At 38.9% G+C, this 21,748-nt stretch overlaps 2 protein-coding genes across 7 annotated transcripts in view; one reads left to right on the forward strand and one right to left on the reverse strand.

Moving 5' to 3' along the window:
- The first annotated feature begins 2,515 nt into the window (after positions 1–2,515).
- SFR1 (SWI5 dependent homologous recombination repair protein 1) lies at positions 2,516–6,979 on the forward strand. 3 transcript variants are annotated; one of them, XM_059851929.1, is made up of 5 exons: positions 2,523–2,671; positions 3,405–3,632; positions 4,256–4,371; positions 5,447–5,848; positions 5,972–6,979. In XM_059851929.1, exons 3-5 carry the CDS (start codon positions 4,276–4,278, stop codon positions 6,161–6,163), a joined length of 690 nt encoding a protein of 229 aa, XP_059707912.1. In that variant the 5' UTR covers positions 2,523–2,671; positions 3,405–3,632; positions 4,256–4,275; the 3' UTR covers positions 6,164–6,979. The 3 variants fall into 3 exon arrangements, with proteins under 3 accessions (XP_059707914.1, XP_059707912.1, XP_059707911.1); XM_059851931.1 differs by lacking the exon at positions 3,405–3,632 and having other exon boundaries at positions 2,516–2,595; XM_059851928.1 differs by lacking the exon at positions 3,405–3,632 and having other exon boundaries at positions 2,531–2,671.
- A 1,132-nt stretch (positions 6,980–8,111) lies between these two features.
- CFAP43 (cilia and flagella associated protein 43) overlaps positions 8,112–21,748 on the reverse strand; it is a 43,315-nt gene continuing 29,678 nt past the window's right edge. For 2 of the 4 annotated variants that reach the window (XM_059851926.1, XM_059851925.1), the window contains exons 25-39: positions 20,853–21,059; positions 19,594–19,683; positions 18,781–18,858; positions 17,793–17,918; positions 17,094–17,213; positions 16,905–17,012; positions 15,614–15,700; positions 15,231–15,319; positions 14,663–14,864; positions 13,771–13,883; positions 13,150–13,306; positions 12,141–12,305; positions 10,093–10,173; positions 9,052–9,205; positions 8,112–8,413 (exon numbers count right to left, since the gene is read on the reverse strand). In XM_059851926.1, the coding sequence (XP_059707909.1) occupies positions 8,256–8,413; positions 9,052–9,205; positions 10,093–10,173; positions 12,141–12,305; positions 13,150–13,306; positions 13,771–13,883; positions 14,663–14,864; positions 15,231–15,319; positions 15,614–15,700; positions 16,905–17,012; positions 17,094–17,213; positions 17,793–17,918; positions 18,781–18,858; positions 19,594–19,683; positions 20,853–21,059 (1,935 nt within the window). In that variant the 3' untranslated portion in view covers positions 8,112–8,255. Of the gene's footprint in view, positions 8,414–9,051; positions 9,206–10,092; positions 10,174–12,140; positions 12,306–13,149; positions 13,307–13,770; positions 13,884–14,662; positions 14,865–15,230; positions 15,320–15,613; positions 15,701–16,904; positions 17,013–17,093; positions 17,214–17,792; positions 17,919–18,780; positions 18,859–19,593; positions 19,684–20,852; positions 21,060–21,748 lie in introns of those variants that run through there. The other 2 variants (XM_059851927.1, XR_009487217.1) reach the window with 2 other exon arrangements.

A 21,748-nucleotide genomic window follows, 5' to 3' on the forward strand; every position in this document is an offset into this window, starting at 1 on the left:
CCAGAATCAATGACACATGGATAATCTGTTTTCCTCAAGGGAAACAGATGAGCAGTTTTTGAGAGAAAGGTTTCAGTCTGAATCTGGTTTGCCAATTGAAGAAAACATAATATCCACCACTATTGTGTTTCTGCAATAGAAATAGTGGATAGTCACTGGATAGTGACTGATGACACTCTAGTTCCCAGCTCTGTCAGGGGCTTCTGGCCAAGTGTTGGGCATCACGTTTTTGCAGTACTGTGTAAACACCCAGCAAATTCAAATGTAAATGGAGTAAACACAGCTAAACACTTAATACCAACCTGCACAAGATCTTTTCCTAGAGTCCTTGCCCACCAGTGAATACTGATTACAATATTTCCTGTCCTCTATTCTAGATGCAGCGCACTAAACTCATGCACCCAAAGTGTGGCACCATTGCTCTGTATTCCCAGTCCCAAGAAATCTGTCATCTCACATGGGGTGGGGCATACGGGCGTTGCTCTAATTAAGTGCAATGATAATTCACAGGATGACTTTTTCATGTGTTATGTTCCTGTAAAATCTTACTGGAATGTCACCTGGCAAATGATCTAAAATCTCAAGCTTTCTGTTTTTCTTGTGCAACTCATCTGTTAACATGTCTGTACAACAGAGCATGAGTAATTTAAAGTAGGGACCATCCTTGAGATTGAAGGAAATACCCTGTGAACTTGGAGACATGCCATCACAAAGCTCCAGAGTATCTGAGATCCAGCCTTCTTGATAAATTTGCAGCAGAAGTTCTATTAGCACTTTTGCTGTTGCAATCAGGAGTCCATTTTTAACATATTTAAAAATTAAATTATTTGTGACATTAAATTAGCTGGAGGTTAAAAAAGACAAACACAAAACCCAAAAAAGAAGCAGAGTTTAAAAATGCTTCCAAACTGCCTCAACACTTGGGGTATCATTGAGAGGGGGTTTTTTGGTAGATGGCTACACAACATAGTACAACAGAACACAAATTCCCACATTTGCTACTGAAAATATTATTTCTAAATCAATTTCACCCACAGATAAAATCTTATACAAGGTATACCCTAAAGGCCTCAAGTCCTCAGATTTCCCAACACAACTTGCTGTAGATGGGCTTTGAATGCTTTGATACCTTTTACTGTAGGAAAATAAAAGGTTGCTATCAACCCTGTCAAATCCTCTTTGAAGTGTGTGAATCTATGAAAACTCATGGTCAAAACCTCAGCAACTGCTAACATGTTATCACACCTACAACACTCAATGCTTACTCACCTCTCAGCTCCCGACTCTGGTCTCAATAGAGATAGGAGTTACACAACATGAAGAGAAAATAGTGTCCTCATCTGCAGCAGTGAGGAGGAACCAGGCAGGAAATTAATGCAGTCCCGACACACAAGCTAAGGGCATGATCCAGGCATGTGGGTGCCTGTACCCCACGTGCAGCTCTCAGCACAGCTGCGTGAGGCGTCATGGCACAGCTCAGTTCGGCTGTGGGCAGTGTGGAGCAACCAGCGGGACACCATCCCTAAGGGCTGGGAGCTGTCGCTGCTATGGCTTCCTCAGCTCATTCTGTCAGTCCTGGCAGTTATAGCTGAAAAACATTTTGTACAAATCAGTTTTGAGAAAAGTAAATCCACATGGGGAAGACAGGTGTGCAGCTGATAGAGACAGGAAGATCAGCAGTGTCTCAATTTGAGTGTCAGGGAACTCTCTGAACTGCACAGTGCAGCCACAGCTGGGATTGCTCCTTGTCACAATCTCCCTGTTTCTCCAGCCAAATTCTTCATTTTCTCTTCTTTCCCACAACCATGACAGTGCTGCTCTGGTCACACCTCTCTCAGTGAGTCCCTCAGTTACACTCTTCCCGCTTATGTGAAGAGACGGTTCCTGGGATAAAGGCTTTTGCAGCTTGAGGTGGAGACCTGTGATTCCCTTGGCTATGACAAAAGGGCCTACTGTGCTATCCACGGTGAGGCAGAACCCCCACCCTGGCACAGGGACACTTGCAGGGACATTGTCTTATCTTCCACAGCTAGGCCACGGAAGGTTTAGGTTGGTCACTAGGGAAAATTTCTTCATAGAAATGGTGAGTGGAATTGGAACAGACTGCCCAGGGAGGTCCTGGTCCACCCCAGAAAGCGTTTAAGACTGCACATGGCACTTGGTGCCATGGTCTAGCTGACATGGTGGTGCTGGGTCATAAGCTGGATTCGATGATCTTAAAGAACTTTTCAGCCTGATTCTGTGAGGTGACACCTGGCCTTGGCCCAGACCCCAGCCATGGGGTGGCGGGCCCACGCTGGCCTAAGGGTCACAGCACCGCCTGGCATGCCCAGACGCAACAGGAACGTCTACCAGGTCGCCAGGGATGCTCCGCGTTTCCCACTCGCGGGATCGGACCGGGACCGGGACCGGGCTGCCGATCCCCCTCACGCACCGCGCCCGCCCCTCAGCCCCACAGCGCCTCCCGCGGCGCGCAGGCGCAAACAGCTCGCACCGCTCGGGCACGCGCGGCGCGCAGGCGCGGGCCCGCCCCGGCCCGGCGGCGGGAGGTTGAAGCGCTGAGGAGAGCCAGGGACGGAAGAGCGGTTCCGGCAGGTTCTTTCCTCTTTCGTCCGGGTCCTGCGGGGTTTGTGCTCGCCGAGGGGCCTCCCTTCGCTCCTCAGCCCTGCGGGTTGGTGCTGTGCCTGCATTTTTGGGGTGTAGCACCTCAGAACGAGCTCCACGGGTCTGTGGCTTTGCTTATGGGCTGCCTTGCGTTCATCCTGCTTCTTTGCGGGTGGAAAACTAGCAGGGCAAAAGCTGAGTGTTAATAGTATTGTGTTTATAGAGTGTTAAAAGTATCGAGTGTTAGTAGAGCCTTTTGTTGTTGAGACAGTAAAAGGAGTGCTTTTAACGTAGCTATAAGCAGGAAAACAGAGGATGTAGTTACAGACGTACCCAAAGTGCAAAAGGTTGAGAATGCCAAGGATTCTTAGCCGAAGATACAGGAAAAGGATTTTAAGAGTGCAGGAGTTCTGTGAATATGCTGCCAAGTAACAGCATTAGCAAACCAGCGGAAAAAGTGTTAGTTATGGTCATTTAAAAACGAATTTGCATTAGAAAGTAAACGCAGAGAATCGTAGGATTGCTTGGGTTTTTTAAAGCTATCTCTTAGGCTTAAAATTATTTTGCTCCTTCGAAAGACTTACTACATATTTGTGATATACAGTGTGCATAAGAATGATGTTGCTTTTTCTAAGCACTTCCTTACAAAAAGAAATAATAGTATTAAACTTTGATTATATTTAATGGATGCCATGGGCTTCCTGTTTAATTGATAGATTGCTAAAATACCCAATTAACTAAACTCCTTACTAAGGTCTGTTTTTTTTTTAATCGAGTACCATATGTTCAATTTTGAACAGCTGGAGAGGAATGTTGACTTCTAAGATAAATGAGGACCTCCATCCTTTGATATCGAGCCAGGAAGACCAGTGTTGCTGGGCTATTAAGGCTTTGGCATAGAGAAGCTTTGGCAGTTTTCATATGTGAAGAGGCAGCCCCTTGTGCCAGCCCTCTGTTACATAGTTTTGGTTTCCAGGATTTTATTCTTGAGAGGCTTCTGTTTCAAAACTTGTAATTGCAATTTGCAGGTGAGTGGAGGTGTAGCTGTTGATTTTCCAGCTGCATTCTGGTTATTAGTAGGTGGTTCACAAATGCTAAATGAAATTAAACATTGCCAAATCGATTTGAAGTTGGTTCGTGCTGGGAGGTGTGACTTAAACATTTTAATTAAGGTGCCTTTCTGAGTGAGCTTGGGATGTTTCCTGTTAATCAAAACTTCCACCTGTGTGAGTAATTGCTTTTTTAAGCAGCATCCCCAGAACGATCAAATGAGACTGGATTGTTTTCAGAGAACTGGATACCAAATTATATTGTTCTATAGAAAAGATTGTTTATATTTGTGGACAACAAAAACCTTCCTGGCTCCACAGAGCTTTAAGAGTGAGGGGAAAAATATAAAATGGATAGTAAAAGACTTTATGGCAGTTAGTAGTGTCTTACAGCCTCTCAAAGGAAAGCTGTTCACAAAGCAAGATACCACTTAGCACATGAAGCAGTTCTGTAACTTATGCAGATATCCTTTTTGAACATGCCAATTAGAGAATAAGCCTTAGAATTTAACTCTTATTAGAGCTTTTTCCTCATTTCTTCAGCCAAGGGGTCACTATAATCAGATGACAATGACACCATAATTCATTCTGTCATTTAACAGAGACAACTATTAATCTTGAGATGGAAGAGTCAGTGCTGGATAAATTGCCATCTTTGTGCAGTACTCCAAAGGATTCTGGGGCACCACCTACACAGGGGACTAGTTCAGGGAAACAGGTATGAAAACTTACTACTTCTCCAATAATATGATTGTTCATAGTAACAAAAATGCTTGTGAAATCATCCAGGATTCAGAAGTCACTGAGATACTGCTTGCTGTAAGGCTGGAGACAGGCACTTTATACCTCTAGCTAGGAGACTGTGCAGGTAAGGAATGTGCCTGGGGTACTTTGCTGTGAAAATGCAGATGTCTGCTGTGACTACAAAGTGATGGAGCAACATAACCCAATGTCATACGAATAAATTTAAATACTATATAGGGTGTGTGGTGGATTTTTTGCTTCTTTTTTTTAACCTGTCATCTTCAGTTTTCTCAAATCCTAGTTTTCTGGGTTGCTGTGCATGCAGGATGACTTTCTGTGACTTCTGCCTGCAGTGGAATAAAGTACAATGCTTTCAGTATATTCTCCATAGTGCTGAGCTCTGCTTTGGTCTTATCCTGGGATGTGAAATGGTGATACTGTCACACTCAGCATCCAGATCTATGCAGGACAGGCCTGGTTTGAAAGTATTCCATAACTAATCCCTCACTCCTGTATTTTAGTGCATTTCTATAAATAAAAATGTTAGACACAGAATTTAAAAAATAGTTATTTTGAAGAAAAAAAGTTTTTAGATGCTTGTGAAGTATCTCAAAGCATGAACAGGTCAAAATTATACAATTATTTCTAATATGTTCTAGAATACAGAACATATCTCCATTAAACTAGAGGAGAAACTGATAGACTAAAACTAGCCAAGTTAAAATATGCTACATTTCTTTTACACAAACACTAGATGAGTAAGTTTGCCTCACTAGAATACAGGATTTTGTCCTAGAAAATGTGGAGCTATACCTTTCCATATCTTGCAGCTGTGTGTGCAAATACATGTGAGAGGAAGAAGTTGACTTTGTTCAAGTTTTTGAAGGCTATACAGAGAATTAGGAAGTCTGGCTTTAGAATGATAATTAAATATATTACATATTCTATGTAAATAATAATATTTGCTAAACAGTTATTTGAGAGTTGATAAAAATTTAAGAATATTCTGACCACCTGAGTTTTCTGGGTTTATTTACTTTGTTTTTTAGCAAATGAGTGCAGCTCTGAGGGAACGATTAAGGAAAACAAGACGTTCATTTAATGCCAGTTTTACAGTGGCAAAGCGGCTCAAAATAGATACTGAAGAAAAAGACACTGAAGAAAAGGACACTGCTGATGCTGCCACGGGGTGCTTGCCAGAGACAAGCACAGACTGTTCCAGATTACAAGATGGTTCTGAAAACCTGGAAGGAAATGGCACTGGACGCACATGTTTCAAAAGTCCCTCACAGGAGAGTGATCCTTGTGGATCAGCAGAGAATTCAGATGTGCTACAGGTTGATCTTTGTCAGCCACAGTCCCTTGAAGAAAAAGTAAAGCTGGAGAAACAAGTGCAGGAGAAGGAAGAGCTACTGCGTAGGCTCAAACTGGTGAAGATGTATCGATCCAAGGTGAGGCAAGACTTCCTGTTTTTTTTACTGTGGTGGTTGTGTATTGTCTCAGTTTAGGGCATTTTATAAGAATATCTGCTGTCAGCAGATGATGACTCTTCTTTTTGTTTGTCCCAATTTCAGAACAACCTGTCTGAGCTGCAGGCTTTGATAGTGAAGTGGAGAAGTAGCACTCAGCTGATGCTGTATGAGCTGCAGTCGGCCTTTTCTGCAGATGGCAAGAAAGTGAGTCTTACTCAGCTCATTGACACTTTTGGGTTAGAAGATCAGTTACTGCACTACAGCAGAACAGAAGAAGATTTTGTAGATGCATAATCTACAGCTGCAGAGCTTTCTTTACACAGACACAAAAGCAGGAAAGATTGAATAAATTCTGATTGTGTCAGAAGCATTGGTCAGACAATGGACTTTATGCTTTGGGGTTAGGAGGTTTTCTCCAGAGATACTTGTAAAGCTGTGTGCATACATACAGTAGGCACTGTAAAAGGCATTACTTAATGGAAAAAATAGTCTGGTGATGTTTTGGAGAATCTGGCTTAATGACTTGGTCAGTGCATTTTTATTTAATAGAAATAAAATTAAGTCATAGTTTAATGGGTAGAAAGCAGTCAATTTTTTTATTAGCTTCTGCATGGTTACTTGTAATGAAATAACTCAAATTGTCAATTCTGTTCATGTTCAGATGGGGACAAGTTCAGTTTGTTTATAGATGCACCCATTTTACATGTCTTCCTGATGCCAGTCAGCCAATGAAAGCTAATGACAGCATTTTGTGAGTTAAGTGAAGATTAACTGATTTTCATTATGATAATATTCCAGAGCTGAGATAAGATGTTTTCACTAGCTTTAACTCCTTCTGAGGGAAATGTGTCATAATGCAGTTGCTTTCAGGTTCTGGTCCAGACAGTCTCTTCAGAGCTGCTGTCTCATAAGCATTCTGCCACAGCCTGAGGTAATAGAAAGGAAGGCAAGAAAATTGAAACCAACTTTCTATTCTACTACATCTGAGAGCCAAAGTGTTTTCTCTCTTCAAATAAATAAGAAAAACAAGGCCTTGTTTAATGGGATTGCTTCAAATACAGCATCATAAAGCTGAATAAATCTTTACAATTTCATTTATGCTCCAACAAATGCCTTTTTTGAAAGTTGTTTTTATTTAACTTGAAATTGCTTATTTTTTCATCATGGTACCTTTTCTTTTTTATTTTCCCTAAAATCACTGCTTCTCAAGTGTAACAATACATAAATCTTAATGACTATGCAACTCTCCCTGCTAGGAATCTTGTTTTCTTATTGGTTATAGCCTGCCTCTTTTGTTTGCAGGTGCTATATCCTGTTTCCTTAATAAGAGAGTAATTTCTTAGACAGCTCAAGAGAAAGAAAATCAAAGATCATACAGAACCTTTTAACCATTGGTGAGGCTCATTAGACATCAGCCTGTACCTACAATTTGCTCTTAAGAATACTGACTCTTGCTGTCTAGAGAGAATTAATGCAGAACAGCCTTTATTGCAAATCACACTTTGAGTATGAAAGCACTATTTCTCTGCCTTTTAAGGCATGTGCAAAAAGGTGGTGCCTGGTAAAGGGGCCAGTTATCTTCCCTGAAGTTGGAATGATGCTGCTTTTAGGGCAGTTTCAGCAGAAAGACAAAAGGTCTTCTTTAGTGTGATGTAATTAGAATCCTTAAAAATCCCAGTTAGAGATGGCAAAGCAAAAAACCAGATGTATGTGATCACAACTGACATAGTAGAACTTTAAGCTAAGGTATCAAAGCTACAATGAAATGGGTTTAGATGTCATGTGATTTTAGGAAAGGAGAAGGATTGACACACACACCACGAAGCAGGGAAATAAAAAGCAGGGAGAATGCCTGAAAAGGTAGATTGGGCTCCAGTAGTAGTTAACTTTATCACAGGTCCTTTATTTTTCTTAGCTGTTATGGAAGGAGCTGGCAGGAAAATACACTGCACCTCGGTGTAGAAGATGGGAGATGCCAGCAACTATTTCAGGAGGCCAGATGCTTCCAAACCTGGTTTTCCTGTGATTCTGCCCGTGGCAGCAGCCACAGTTCCTGCTGGCTCTGGGTGATTATACCACAATGAGGCACAGCTGCCTTTGGGATGGGGCCAGGTTGCACACATGGTTGTTTTCTGTAATGAGCTATATGATTTATATAATAAAACCAGTAGAAATAAATCTCATCAACTGAAATATAATGGGGTTAAGACCAGGTGTAGAAAATACAAATCAGACAATGATGCATCTTTCAAATGGAAGTTATTTAAAGGAATTACAGAAGAAACAATTTGTGGATAGTAAAGTTCAGGGAGAAGAATCAGCTGTCAAAACTCTTTTCCCTTAGATAAGACCATGGTATTATTCATCTATTATTCATCTCTGATTTTTAAATAATATGGAGTGTTCCAGCATTCCAACTTTCAATTTCTGACTGAAGAATTGCAAGCTGTTTTTCCTGTTCCCTTATAAGGTTCCGTAGATATTTCTGCTTCACAATCTCTCGGTAATGCTGCCTTGTGATCCTTTCAGAAATATCCCGTGTGTCTGCAGAAAACAAAGTATTAGTGTTAGCCTGTGCTCGTAGGGGATGCGTGGTTTATATGGGACCTGTCCTGGGGTTATTCCAGTTTTGTATAAAGTGGGCAAGCATTTTAAAAAAGGCTCACAGTTGGGCTTAAGAGCCTTTATAGTACTGAATAAAGCAAAATATTTCAAAAAGGCACTGGGCATGCTTTCTTTAGCTTCTAGCAAGTACCCACTGTGTTGCAAATCTGTAACTGTTTTCCACTAGTGGAAAGATCTCTAACTTTTCGTAATAGTGAATGCTGTTCTTAGCTCCACATTACTTTCTCTGTTCTCTTGGAAGGGTGGAAAGAAGCCCATTGAACAGCTCTCAGAAAAAAAAGAAAGCATTTTGCCTAATGAAGTTATTAATGACTGTAGTGTTTTGACTTGAACATTTCCAGGAATTCAGCTAGCTTTGGTTACAAGAACTACAAGAGTCTCCAGGTAACTCTTCAGTAACCGTGGTAGGTTTTGGCAGGAAGGACTCTGCTCATTGTGCAAATACAGTAACAGGCATTCCTTGCCCCTCAGCTGATGGTGGAGAACAGCACTGTCCAGCCTTGCAGTTATTTTCTGAATGTTCTTTGCTTGTGCCTTAAGTGCCTCACTGGACTCACCAGCTGCCTCAAAGATGTGCATCCTTTCTGACACAGAGACAAGCATTTCCTTCAGCTGCAGGCTGAGCTCGTAGTTCTCTTGCTCTTTTAGACAGATGCACTTCTTCAGCTCTCTGACTTTTTTCTGATGGTTTTTCACATTCTTTTTGTGCAACTGTCCATTTTGAGATGAATAAAGCAAATATATGAGGTAATACAAAAACTGTTCAGACAAACTTATGATGAAAAGTTGTAATTTTAAGCACTGTGTTGTACCTTGATAAACTCTATTGTATGTTGAATTGACTAGTAGCACATGGCAAGCTTTATTTGGAAAGTGTCTTTCACACACGGTATCTCAGTTTATGGAGTTCTAATTTAAGGAGCAGACAAGGAATAAAGAAGTATAGGTCAGGAAGAGAGATATTAAAGATAAAACTTGAAAGGCAAAGGGAGAAAAGGAAGTTAATGGAATCATTGAGTGAAGGACATGATCTAAGCTGCTGAAGCTGATGGATGGGCTGTAAAGGGACAAGATAAATACTAAAGCTTGAAGAGGAAGAGGAAGCTGATGCCAACTAGCACAACTTGGAGAAAATCCAGTGAAATCACTTTTAAATAAGGACAGTCATAATTTGAATGATGAAATACATGAAGTAGCCAGCAAATCAGATTGTTGTGTCTCTTATTTTGAATACAAAGGGGAGGGATACTTTGAACAGGCTGGTGCTCCTGGAGAGAAACATTAAACAGTGAAGATTGAAAGAATTAGGAATGGAGTGACTTTTATAGGCAGTGCTGTGTAAGAAACGATTAGCACATCTGCATTCAGATATTCAGGATAGGAAAGTATTTAATTCCAGTAACAGAGCAAGAAGACAGGCTTCATCTCTGCAGCAATCCATGTGTGATGACTGCTTCCAAACACTAGAGAACTGCTGTAGACAGCACAGCTCAAGTTGAGGAAACTATTGAAAGCCAGATGGACAGATACATGATATATCTATACTCATATCTATATGTCTATGGGTCTCTCAGATGTGGTGGTTCCCTTGGATTTACCTTATCCATGACGCTAAGGCTCTGCTCCATCCCTGCTAGGTGCTGAGCAATGTGGGTGTCGTAGTTATGCACAGTTAGGAACTGAAGAAATAAAACCAGAAAGAAATTCTCTTATGCCTGTTCATTCTCAACAATTCCACCCTTTAATGAAGAAAATCATACTATATGAAACTCTAAACACTGGAATTCTGCAGTGGTAAAATTACTAGTGATCATAAATGGACCTTGTAAGGGTATGCTTGGATGCTGTGTGAGTAGTAGACTGTGAAGCTGTTAAAAAGGATGTTATCTATTATATATTTATAATGGAAACAAGGGCCAAACAAGTATGCTGAGGCTGTCAAAAACCTCAAGCTATGCTTTTGCTTGTAACCTAAGCTAACATAGCTGGAGGCCTAAGACAGTCTGTCTTTAGGCTAGAGAGGAAAATTATTATTTTCTGTCTAGTAGCTTCCTAATCATTCTTCTTTTATTGTTCTATCTGCATAGTAACTGACATACCAGAGAATTTATTGATTTTTTTTCCTTGAGCACACTGCTACTAAAATACCTCTTTATCAAATGAAAAATGGTCAACCCCATAATATTTTATGCAACTATAACAGGCAGTAGACAAGTTTCTGTAGATGTAGATTCATCCTTCCAGAGTACTGTCCCACCGAAATGACAGGAAGAATCCTGCGGACTGTTCTAATTAGAGGAGGAGAAGCAGGAAAGACTCAGAAGGGCTCTTTGCCTACAGGATTAAACTTCTTTCACTCACTGCTTCATTAACAGCCCTCCTTCCAAATGGTCTCAAGTCCTTGCTCACCCACATTTTTATAAGCCATCTTTCTTTCCATTCCTGTTGTTGGGGTAACTGTTACCTTATCTTTCCCACTAACCCCATATTTCTAATCAAAAAGTGACCAAGTCAGTTCCCTTAGGGCATTCAAATTCTGATTAAACTGGTAAATGCCTTTACTATGGGCAGTTTAGCTCTCTCTGGAGGGCAAGAGCTCTGTTCATCAGTTTAATGAACTGAGCTAATGGCAACACTGGTGATAAATTTGCCACAAGAATTTTTCAATGCACTAACACAACACCTCTTTGGAAAGCTATTCTGGTGATTGGTGTTAGTTATGAAAGTCCTGTGGCTGTGATTCAGAACAAGCATTTTGTAGAGCAGCAATACAAATGAAGATTAAGCAAAACATATGTTTTGAATTTTCTTCTAATCCTTTGGTTGAATTCCAATATCCTTACCTGCTGTCCAACACTTTCCTTTTCTTCTGTGGTTTACAGCTGTCCCCACTGCTGTATCTCCAACCTACCCATCCTTCAACATCCCTTACTCCAAACCTTTATGCCACCCATATCATCAGCATAGGACTGTAAGATTTCCCTACAGTCTTCTAAATCCCATACTGCAATACCCCCCGGCTTTCCCTACAACATTTCTTCTTCCTCCTTTCTTCTCCCAGTGGTATCCTTGGCTGTGTCCCACAACCTTTACCTCTTTCTCCTGGCCTGCCAGCTGGTTTGTTCGAAGCTGTGTAGGTGCGGACATGCTGGCCGGCTGCCCCTCCTGCCTGCCGGCCACGGCACACACCGCCCTGCTCTGCTGCTGGGCCAGCGAGTGGCAGCCAGAGGGTGGGACCCGGTGAGGCTCCCCCAGGAACGCTCAGCCTCCGAGCAGAGCAAAGTTAAAACAATGTCTGTGCGGTACCAGATGGGGGCACCTCAGACTTCCACTTAAAAAAGACTGCTCGATTTAAGAGATCTGTTCCTTGTGGCTGCAAACTTCTGATTCCTTATTCAATGCCAATTTTGAAACACTAAGAGTTAGGACTAATTTTGCCTTAATTTAACACTGTAACATCCCAAGAATTTCATCACTGCTCAATCTCATGAGTAAGACTTCCCTTTGAAAGCTGAATTGTTGACCTATTAGGAATGATGTTTCTCTGGTAATAATATATATAGGTATAAATATAAATGATCTTTTTTTCAGGTGTAGGCAGCATTATTTTCTGCATTTGAAATATAAATCAGAAAAAGCAACTCACTAGCTGGCAATCTTTTGAAATAGGTAGGATTACAATGTCCCGGGCCTTCTCTTTCAGATCTTGTATCTGCATTTTCATTTTCTTGTGTTCCCATTCCAGCTGTATTATCCCTTTAGAGAAGTCCTTAAATTCTATCATGGCAGTAATTTTTTTTTCTCCTTGAGCCTAAAAAAATAGATCAATCTTAATTAACACACATAACAGATTATGGAATAATTGTTTGCAACAAGATGGGCAAGTTTCCAAAGTCATAATTTTAGTCAATTAAACATGCTATACTGCATGCCTCTTTGCAGACTTTGCTCCAGATGGTTATCTTTTAAGGAAGTTCGTTCTCTTTTATGCTGTGTGTCACAGCCTTAGATCATAGAAATAGATGAAGAAAATGACAACTAACCTCTCCCTCCATATATCTATCTTACATAAGAATGGAAAGGCATTTTAGTCTAAAAAATACAAGCTTGCTCTGTTTAAGGTATTTTGCATATGTTACTGAAGGCTTTGTGCAGCAGCAGTAAAAGACAATTTTTGTACAGCTAGAATGCCTTAAAAAGATCATTTCATAAGGGTATGAAAAGCTGTTTTAAGTATCATCACCAATTTCACCTTACATAAAAAACTATTAATTTTTAAATTTAATATGAGCCACTATTTGAATGCTTCTTAACATGGCTGTAAGTTGGCCTCAAGGGAATTTTTGGACTGGTGCCCATGACATTAGCATTTTCTAGTTACAATGTATGTGTAAGTGATGGTGTGTCTAAAGACTGTCACCATTTCATTGATCTGAATTGTATTGATCAAACATTAAGAAAGCAGTCTGCACTGCAATCTCTACATCATGAGAAGAGACATTAGAGAATGCTTAATAGCTTCTAGATTACAATTGAGCCTGCTGGTGTGTTGTAATGAATTGAAACTAGATGTCAGACTGGAGAAAAAGCTGAGCCCCTGAAGGACAATACATTTGTTTAGAAAGCTTAAATCTCCTCCAGATAATGTAAATTACCGCAAGAGTGCTATTCAGTTCCTCAACAATGCTCCTATCAACGAGAACAGCATCACTGTACTCTGGGATCTGAGTACTACCCAATTCCACCTGTCCTTGTTTTAGCAAAAACTGGACAATCAAATTCTGCTGAAGCTTCATCTTCTCCTCCTTCAGCCTAAGATGGCAGAAAAAAAAACAGTGTTTAGTGATTTCAACAGGATTACAGAAATCCTCCCATGATGCTCAGTGTTTACATTTATTACTGCTGGGTGTTATGTTCATGTAGGGCTTACTCTATTACAGACCTTGTCTTTTGTTTGCTGCTGAATTGACTACAAAATCTGGAACTTATGGTATATATATACATAAAGTTCTCAAGCATTGGATTCAGTTTAACATACACTACCAATGTTCTGGGGAAAATGTTATTACTGAAATGAAATCTTAATATCAATTGGAAAGAAAGCAGAAGAGACTTCCAGCCAGGGCCCATTTTCCTGTATATTTTATTTTGGAATTTATGAAACCTAGATAAAAGAGTGTAGAAGAACAAAGGTGTATAATTTTGTTTGTAACTTTTGGTTCTGTGTTAGTGGAGTATTAAAGATCAGCTGAACATAGGAAAAGACAAAAAATTACCAAGTGAGTTCTTGGAAAGTTTTCTCCAATTCTGACTTCATCTTATTATTTTCATCCGTTCTTCTCTGGAGACAGGCCTGCATCTCTGCCAGTGCTAGGGCCTTCCATTTCACCTAGGCAAGCAACATTGTCATATTCCCAACCTTTTCAACTTTGTCAGTATGTCAGGGCAAGCTTCTTTGAGGACAGAAAAGCCAAGTTCTTAAGAAGATATTTGTATATATTAATATGGAGCCCAGTATTTTGAGAATCTCAGTACAGCATATGAGACATAAAGGTTACAATCCTTATACTCTGCTCAGGAAATTATTTGTTCATATATGAATAGTTTATTCATGTGAAGGGAAATCATATTTGTTTCTCTTTTGTTTCTCATGTATATCTGTCTCTGGATAATTCAGAATTATTCATTCATGCTTTTATAATGAACAAATACATCTCCAGAACCACCTTTTGTTAAGAATTTCTTTTTATAGTCTAGAAAAATATTGGAATGCATTGGTGCAAGTGTAGAATGCTTCTGGGAGAGGATGACTTCAACAGATAATGGGAATCAAATACCTTATAGGTTTTTTTTTGTATGGATAGAGAAAAGGAAAATGATGTTTTTTTATTTTTAATGAAACCATATCAAGGTCACAATCATTCTGATCAAATCCATCCATATTAATGTGCTAATATTTTCTCTGAAGAACTACAGCTAGAACTAGAGAACAGGTTCACCTGTTATTCTGAATTGAATGTAGCCAGAACAAACTTTCAAAGGCCAATGGAGTATATGTATCCTGCATTGTTATTTCACCACTAGCTTGACTCTACATGAGAACTCCACTAAAGTTTAAGACTCAAAAATATCAAGAAGTATATCGGCAAAATAAAGAGTTTTACATACCAGCTCCTCACTCGCCATTTTATTTCGTCTAGCTAGACAAAAATGTTCCCACAAAGACTGGTCTAAACCACTAGGCTTGTGCTCAGGACTATCCAGTTCATCCATGGCTTTCATTAAAAGGGAAACTGCATCTTGGTAATTCTCAGGTGATTCCTTCACATAGGGGTTAGCTGTGTCAAGGGGGGTTTCTGTATTTGGGGTCCTACAGCACACACAGAGCAAAGACAGGATGTACTTTGTATTTTCTGATGCATAGCAGAAGATCACAAAACACTAAGAATGTTTCATAATAATCTCTTGCAAAAAGCAAATAGATAAGACTATACAAAATAAGAATATTGTCTTGGAACCTGGTGATTGCTTAGATTGCATTTAAAATAGATTTTTTGGAGTAAATAAGGAAATGTATATTCAAAATAGCAATTTTTAGTGTGATGGGAAATTAGCTATTGTTACTATCCCATAAAAAGCAGGCAATATAATTTAGACTTTTAGAATAAATAGTATTCTCATTCTTGACTCACAAGGAATATTAGTATTTAAACAATGGAAGCAGAGGGGATCTTACTCTGGTCGATGTTTGTAAAGTTGTAAAAGCTCCTCAAAGAGGTTGCCAGGTGTATGAGCAAACTGCTTCATAAAATCATGTTCCAGGCTCTGGGGGTGGGGAAGAAAGCTTTCTTGTTACCAAAATATTATTTTTAAAAAAAGCATCAGCCTGCCCATATCTTAGAAATACTGGATACAGTGCTTTTGGGAGTGCTCCCAAACATCACAGGAATCTGCACTATTTAATAAATTCTTCTATGCACACACTGTCCCTTACTGCCTAATTTCATTGACCAGTGAGTTGGCCAGAACTCTTGCTTACAGAGCAGTACATTCTTCTCATTATGAAGATACAACATTAATTTTAAATTCTGAAACTCCTTGTATTTTCAAAAGACTCACCTTTTCTCCATGTAATGCCTCTTTATAGGGGCCTGTGCAAGCCTCAACAGCATGTTTTGCAGTCAGGATTTTTCTTGCACCCTTAACCTATAGTAACACCAAGAGATTTCAGGAATGAAAAAGCCAGCAGAAGCAGTGAATGCTACTCACATACAGTGATGAAGCTTACACCTTCTTATTTCTAGAGATAACACTGTGAGCTGTTTTAAGTAACCATATAGTGCCTTCTTCAGTGGTCACTTGCAGGTACTGCTAGAAGATGAAGAGCTGTGAAATTAACCTGCTGCTTAAGAATGTAACAAATTTGTGTAAGAAATGCTTACAAGCCTTTTGAAACATTGAATGTAACTATGTATGTTGATACCTTTTTGTCTATAGAGATTTCTCTTTACTTTCATGTCATCTCAGGTAAGACCAGTCAAAAAATCTCAGATGTTGTTCAGCGGAGAGTTCTTAACTTTAGAATGCAATTTCCCCATTGTCATGCAGAGTTCTGCTGTGTGTCAGGATGCTAAAGTCATGTGTTATAGAGGCTGTTAAATGCTAATACTCTACTGGGGAGACAGTTTTGTTGTACGACAAACTTGTTGTTGTGACAGTTTTTGGTGGTTTCCATGGACCTAAAGTTGTACCAATGGGACCATTTAGAAAATGAGAGGGAAAAAAATTTGAAATCTGTACTCAGATGGCTTTAAAACTAGTCTAGCCAATTCAGTGGTGGGGGATAGATGCCTGTTTGGAATCCCTCCCTGCAGCTCACAACAGGCTGCTGGCAGCTCCAAAAACACACTGCTCTGCACAGGCTGAGCAGGAGATCTGACATGTGGAGGCAGCAGTATATTTATTATCTGAGGACTCATGAGCAGCTCCATGAAGACAAAGTGGGCAAATGGGATAATATTGTCCCAAAAGATATGGGATAATGCTGTCCCAGAACCAGCCTGCAGACTACCACAGTAAGAGACTTTCATTGAAACCTAGACCTACTACTGTGCTTTCAGCTTGATACCAGGTACAAAAGAATATTCTTTGTAGAAAACAAATAGCAGCATGCCCTTCTGAATGTATGAATTTTTACCAAAGAACTCCAGATGAACTGAGCTGAGAACCTATCAAGAAAACCAGAAGTATTTATAATGTATGTCACCTGTACAAATTGAAAAAAAGAAAAAAGACTGTAATTTGTCAGAAAGTCCTTTATGGCAAGATTTTGGTTTGGAAAGACTTCACATTAAACTACACTGTAAACATTACATTACTCCTAACAACAGCATTCCAAATGATAACTTACTTTTTCTTTTTTCTTTTTCATAAGGAATTTATGAAGTCCAGCTTCTCTGGTGTCCAACTCTTCATCCAACAGTAAAGTGTAAATGAGATTGACTATTTTGAGTTCTTCCTGTGAAATGATTGTAATAAAAAAAGTTAAAATTTCTGCTGCACAGAGGTAGAGATGAAAAATTAATGCTTTTTGCAATACCTGGTAGATGACCATCTGTGATTTCAGTTTCTTTTCAGAGAGTTTGCAGACAATCTCATCAAAATTTTGTGTTGCTTCCTTGATGGAAACTTCAATTTTGTTCCATTCATTTCTCAGAAACTGGGGAAGGGAAGGACAAGAGCAGCAATATTACATTTGGAGGAACAAGTTATTTTTTATGTCTCTCTTGATATACATCTATATATATGAGATGATGGAGAATGCACAATATAGAAATGTATAATTCAGCCAAAAGGCCACAGAAATCACTTGTTTGGAAAGAGAGTTCTGCCAAGCTACAAAGTTATGTTGTTCCAATACCACTTTGAAGAATAAGTATAATTTTATTACTTTTGTATGGCATCAGCAACTCTGGGAATGAACCTGAAAAATACATTTTAGAAATACTGGTACATTTGTGAAGGAAAGTTACCTTCTTAGGATATCACAACTTTTATAGGTTTTTGTCCATAGTAATTGTTATAAGTGGAGACTGCCTGATTCTAAGGTAGAATTTTTAATATGCCATATGCTCTTTGATAATAATTTATTCTTAGTTTATCCTATTTATTAGTATTCATTTTTAGAAGTTGCTTCTGAGAAAGACTTCTAAAAATGAATACTAATAATAATACTAATACTGGCAGCTTTGGTCATGAGCACTGTGAACAAACCCATCTTTTCCTCATTTTAATTTACCTGTCTATAATCTTCTTTTTCTTCATTCAATTCCTTGAGTTTATTCTCATATTCTTCAAATATTTTCTTTTCTTCTTCAGTCCAAAGATCCTCAGGTCTGGATAAAAAATCAGGTGGAGGAATATCCTGGAAGTATTGAAGAATAATATGCTTAAAAAGCAATATTAAGTCTACATCAGCACACTAAGAAACTACAGCATGCATTAAATTTAACAAAGGGTATGTCTTAGTAAGGTACGAGCCTTAAGTTAAAGTAACATATATATTCTGTTGCTTTGGTCTGTTACTTGCACCAGTAATTTTAGTGTATCTGTATTATATATATATCATATATACACATATATATATATATAGATATAGATATATATAGATAGATATATATATAGACTCACTGGCTTACACGAATTCACTACTGGATCTTGCAAAATACAAGAATTTGCTACTCAAATACTACTGGCAGTGCAAGATACACCACATTTTCTGTTTCAGGACCCCAAACCTAACTCCATGCTCCTGTAATCTTCTGTATGGAGTCCTAATATTCCAAATCAGATTGATTTCAGAAGACTGCTTGGGTCTGCCCACCCTTTTCCTGTGGCACTCCTTTACATCTTTTCCTTTCTCTATTGCTGTACTATCTATATTTGGTGAATTAAATGAAACACAGTGGTTTTCTGTAAGATTACAGCCTTCCTCCAGCAATACAGGTGTTATAATGGTAATATATTAGGTATACATTAAATACATGATGTTCCACAGTATTCCACTGTGATAGGAACAGGTGTTGATAGGTAATTCTACACAGGCAGTAGAATCTTGTGGTCTTTTTTTGTGAATGCCCTCTTATGGAGTCTCCCTGGTCATAATGCAATTCTATAGTTTTCCAGCTTTCTTTGGTCACTGAGGTTGGAGATATTTGCTGGTTGAATTTCACATTGTCAGAAGAGCCCACCGGTTTCCTAAAGGACATGGCAGAAACATATCTCACCATTTTCAAAATGTCTTCCCTCCTGATTTCCAGCACTCCACCCATCATGTCATCAAGAGCACGCAGTCGTTCATCATCCTAGGAAGAACCACAAAAAATACTTGAAGGTACAAAAGGAAATGTAGCAATTGAAAATTTTGGGCATGATAACAATGTTTACCTCTAGATTATTTAGTGTGTAAAAGCAGATTAAAAAAAAGCAGATGCTTTTTGGGAATGTGTGTGAAACATGCCAAAAGTTTCAGTTTTTTCTGGCAAGTAGTTACTCATATGCCAAATAACTTACTGCCATTTTGGCAGTTTTGGAAAGAACACAGGCATAGGTTACTCCTGGCCAACTGACAAGCTATGATGAAGGAAGTTGTAATTGTGCATCTGTTTTGGGGCCAGAACCATCTTAGTATTTTTACAGATGCATTTTAAAGCCAGAGGAAAGCACTACACTCTTCTAGTCTGAACCATGGAGAGTAGAGGCTGCTGAATCAACAAATACATATCAAGCAAAAGATCTTGGTTGAGGAGTAGCATGAGTTTGGACATGTATCTAGTTCCCAGCCACCTGATATGGGATTTTCAATTGCCCCCAGGCACATGTTTAAAAACTGTGAGTCTAACACTATCTTTTCTCCCCCCCACCTGACCTATCTAGTTCTGACTGTAAACAATAATAAGAAGGAAAAGGCACATATCATCAATACCTTTCAGTTTAGATTTGTTCTCCCACACTACATTACTGCAATGTTTCAGTGCTGCAATAATGAAATAAGCCTAAACAGAGATAATGGCCTGTAAAAGAGATATTTCTTTACTTACTGTAGCAGCAAGGCGCCTTTCCATTTCAAGCTTAGCCAGCATTTCTGCCTGCTCTTTCTCCTCTTGAGTCATGTATTTCTCAGCTTTAATCTGAAGGCAGAAAATGAAGAAGTTTGTATCAGGGTTCTTTTCTCCAAATGTGATCATGGGGACTAAGAGCCTTTGAAAAAATGGTGGTCCTGGTTTTGGCTGGGATGGAGTTAATTTTCTTCCAAGTAGCTGGTGTACAGTGCATCCTACAGCCTGGGGATTGCTATGTTGGTGGTGAGCAGCTGTTTTTCATTTGCATCAGTTGGGGTTTTTTTGGATTTCTTTCTCTTCATTTTTTTCCTTCTAATTACATTTATGATTATGTTTTAATTGCATGTAATTACACTATTATTATAATTGTTGTCATTATTATTATATTTTATTTCAGTTATGAAACTGTTCTAATCTCAACCCATGAGTTTTCTTCCTCTTACCGTTCCAATTGTTTCCCTCAACCTGGTGAGAAGGGGCAGTGAGTGAGCAGCTGTGTGGTGCATAGTTGCTGACTGGGCTTAAACCATGACAATGGTGTAATACAAATTCTAAATGTTTGCTCTATCTCTGCTTTATGACAATATTCCTCAAGTTGAAAATTCTCCTTTTGAATAGCAACAGAAACTACATTTAAATATCCTAAAATATAAACCACCATCACTTTTGTTGCTATTAGTTGTGTTTTGTGTATGCTTTCTCTTATAGTGGGATAACATGGACTGGTGAGAGAGCAAAGAAAAATGGGAAAAGATTGACCACATAAGCAGATAAGGTCAGTGGAATTTTTTGCATAAGAAATATGGTGTTTCTTTGTAAATAATTAATTGAATTTATAAGTACATTACTAAGTATGCTCTAACACTTAGATTTTTAGTTTAAAACTACTTTGTTTCAAAATGGCACTCAGAGAAAACAGAGAAAGCCTCACCTATGGAAACAATTCCTGAAAGCCCTCTTTGAATGTCAGGAACAAAGAATGTCTATCTAATTTATGGGCATTTTGAAAACTTTTAACAGCAATAAATTAAGTTTGTATACATTTTTCATTTCAGATCAACTTATTAAGGCTTTTCTCCCTAAAAAGGAAAGGGAAGAAAATGGGCCAAAAAGATGATTTTAAGTATACAGACATATCTGCTGGAGGATTTTTCAGTACTGACACAATGTGTGGAAATGACAAGAATTAGAAAGCTGGGTTTGAATGGGTCAAATACAAAGATGCAGTTTTTAGACACCTCTGAATCCTGAACGGTGAGCATTCGCTCTGGCATCTCATCATCTGTAAGGACTGGCTCCCACACTTCCACTTGAAGGTCAAGCTGCTCCAAGATTTCTTGGATCTTCAGGTTTCTTTCTTTGACTCGTGCTATCTCCTGCTCCTTTTTTTGTACAACCATGTCAAATTCCTCATTAAAAGCAGCCTTCACTTTGTAAATGACGTCCTGGAATACCGAAAAAGGAAACAGCAGTACTGTTCAGCTCACATCCATCCATGTTTATGTACTACTCCTAAAGCCATCAGAATCATGAATGTGTGTATCTGTGTGTGCGACAAGGAAATAAATAGTAAAACCTTTTTGTGAAAATCGTAAGCATAGAGTTCAAGTTTGTTAAATGGACTTAGGCAGATGATCTCTTTTTTCTTTTTTTTTCCCCTAGAAATTTTTATTCATTTTCTTCTACACATTAGGCATTTAAGAAAGAGTCTGAAAGAAACATGCTGCTGCCAAAGCTAGATAAAAAACTAGGCTCCTCTATTTGCTTCTTTTCTGGCCCTTTCCAGGTGAAAGAAGGAGGAACTTCAAAGAAAAAAATATATGACCTGTAAATCTGGAGACTGTAAATCACAGGTGCAGGGAGGCAGAGCAAAGGATATACTTTCCTGATGCAACCTGCAGTTTCAGTATGCTTGCATGTAAGTAAAATGTGCCCATTAAACAAACAAACATTGGAAACTGACTTTTTAAGAACACCTCAGACCTTATAATCATCAAAAAAAGCATGTATTCTTAGTAGATAAATTCTTCTTTTAGCACAAAGAATTGATCTCAACAAAGAAAAGCAGAACTTTAAAGAGGGTAAAGCATATGTCTCTCTTACTGTGTCAATTTACTAAAATGCACCATGAAAA

The sequence above is a fragment of the Haemorhous mexicanus genome, chromosome 7 (assembly GCF_027477595.1).
Source record: "Haemorhous mexicanus isolate bHaeMex1 chromosome 7, bHaeMex1.pri, whole genome shotgun sequence".
In the NCBI taxonomy this organism is placed as follows: domain Eukaryota; kingdom Metazoa; phylum Chordata; class Aves; order Passeriformes; family Fringillidae; genus Haemorhous; species Haemorhous mexicanus.

What these genes read in the sequence shown, in the direction of transcription:
- SFR1 (XM_059851931.1), top strand. Translation starts at nt 4,276, where the DNA reads ATGGAAGAGTCAGTGCTGGATAAATTGCCATCTTTGTGCAGTACTCCA. An exon ending in GGACTAGTTCAGGGAAACAG is followed by an intron (nt 4,372 to 5,446) that starts GTATGAAAACTT and finishes TTTGTTTTTTAG; the next exon opens with CAAATGAGTGCAGCTCTGAG. An exon ending in TGAAGATGTATCGATCCAAG is followed by an intron (nt 5,849 to 5,971) that starts GTGAGGCAAGAC and finishes TCCCAATTTCAG; the next exon opens with AACAACCTGTCTGAGCTGCA.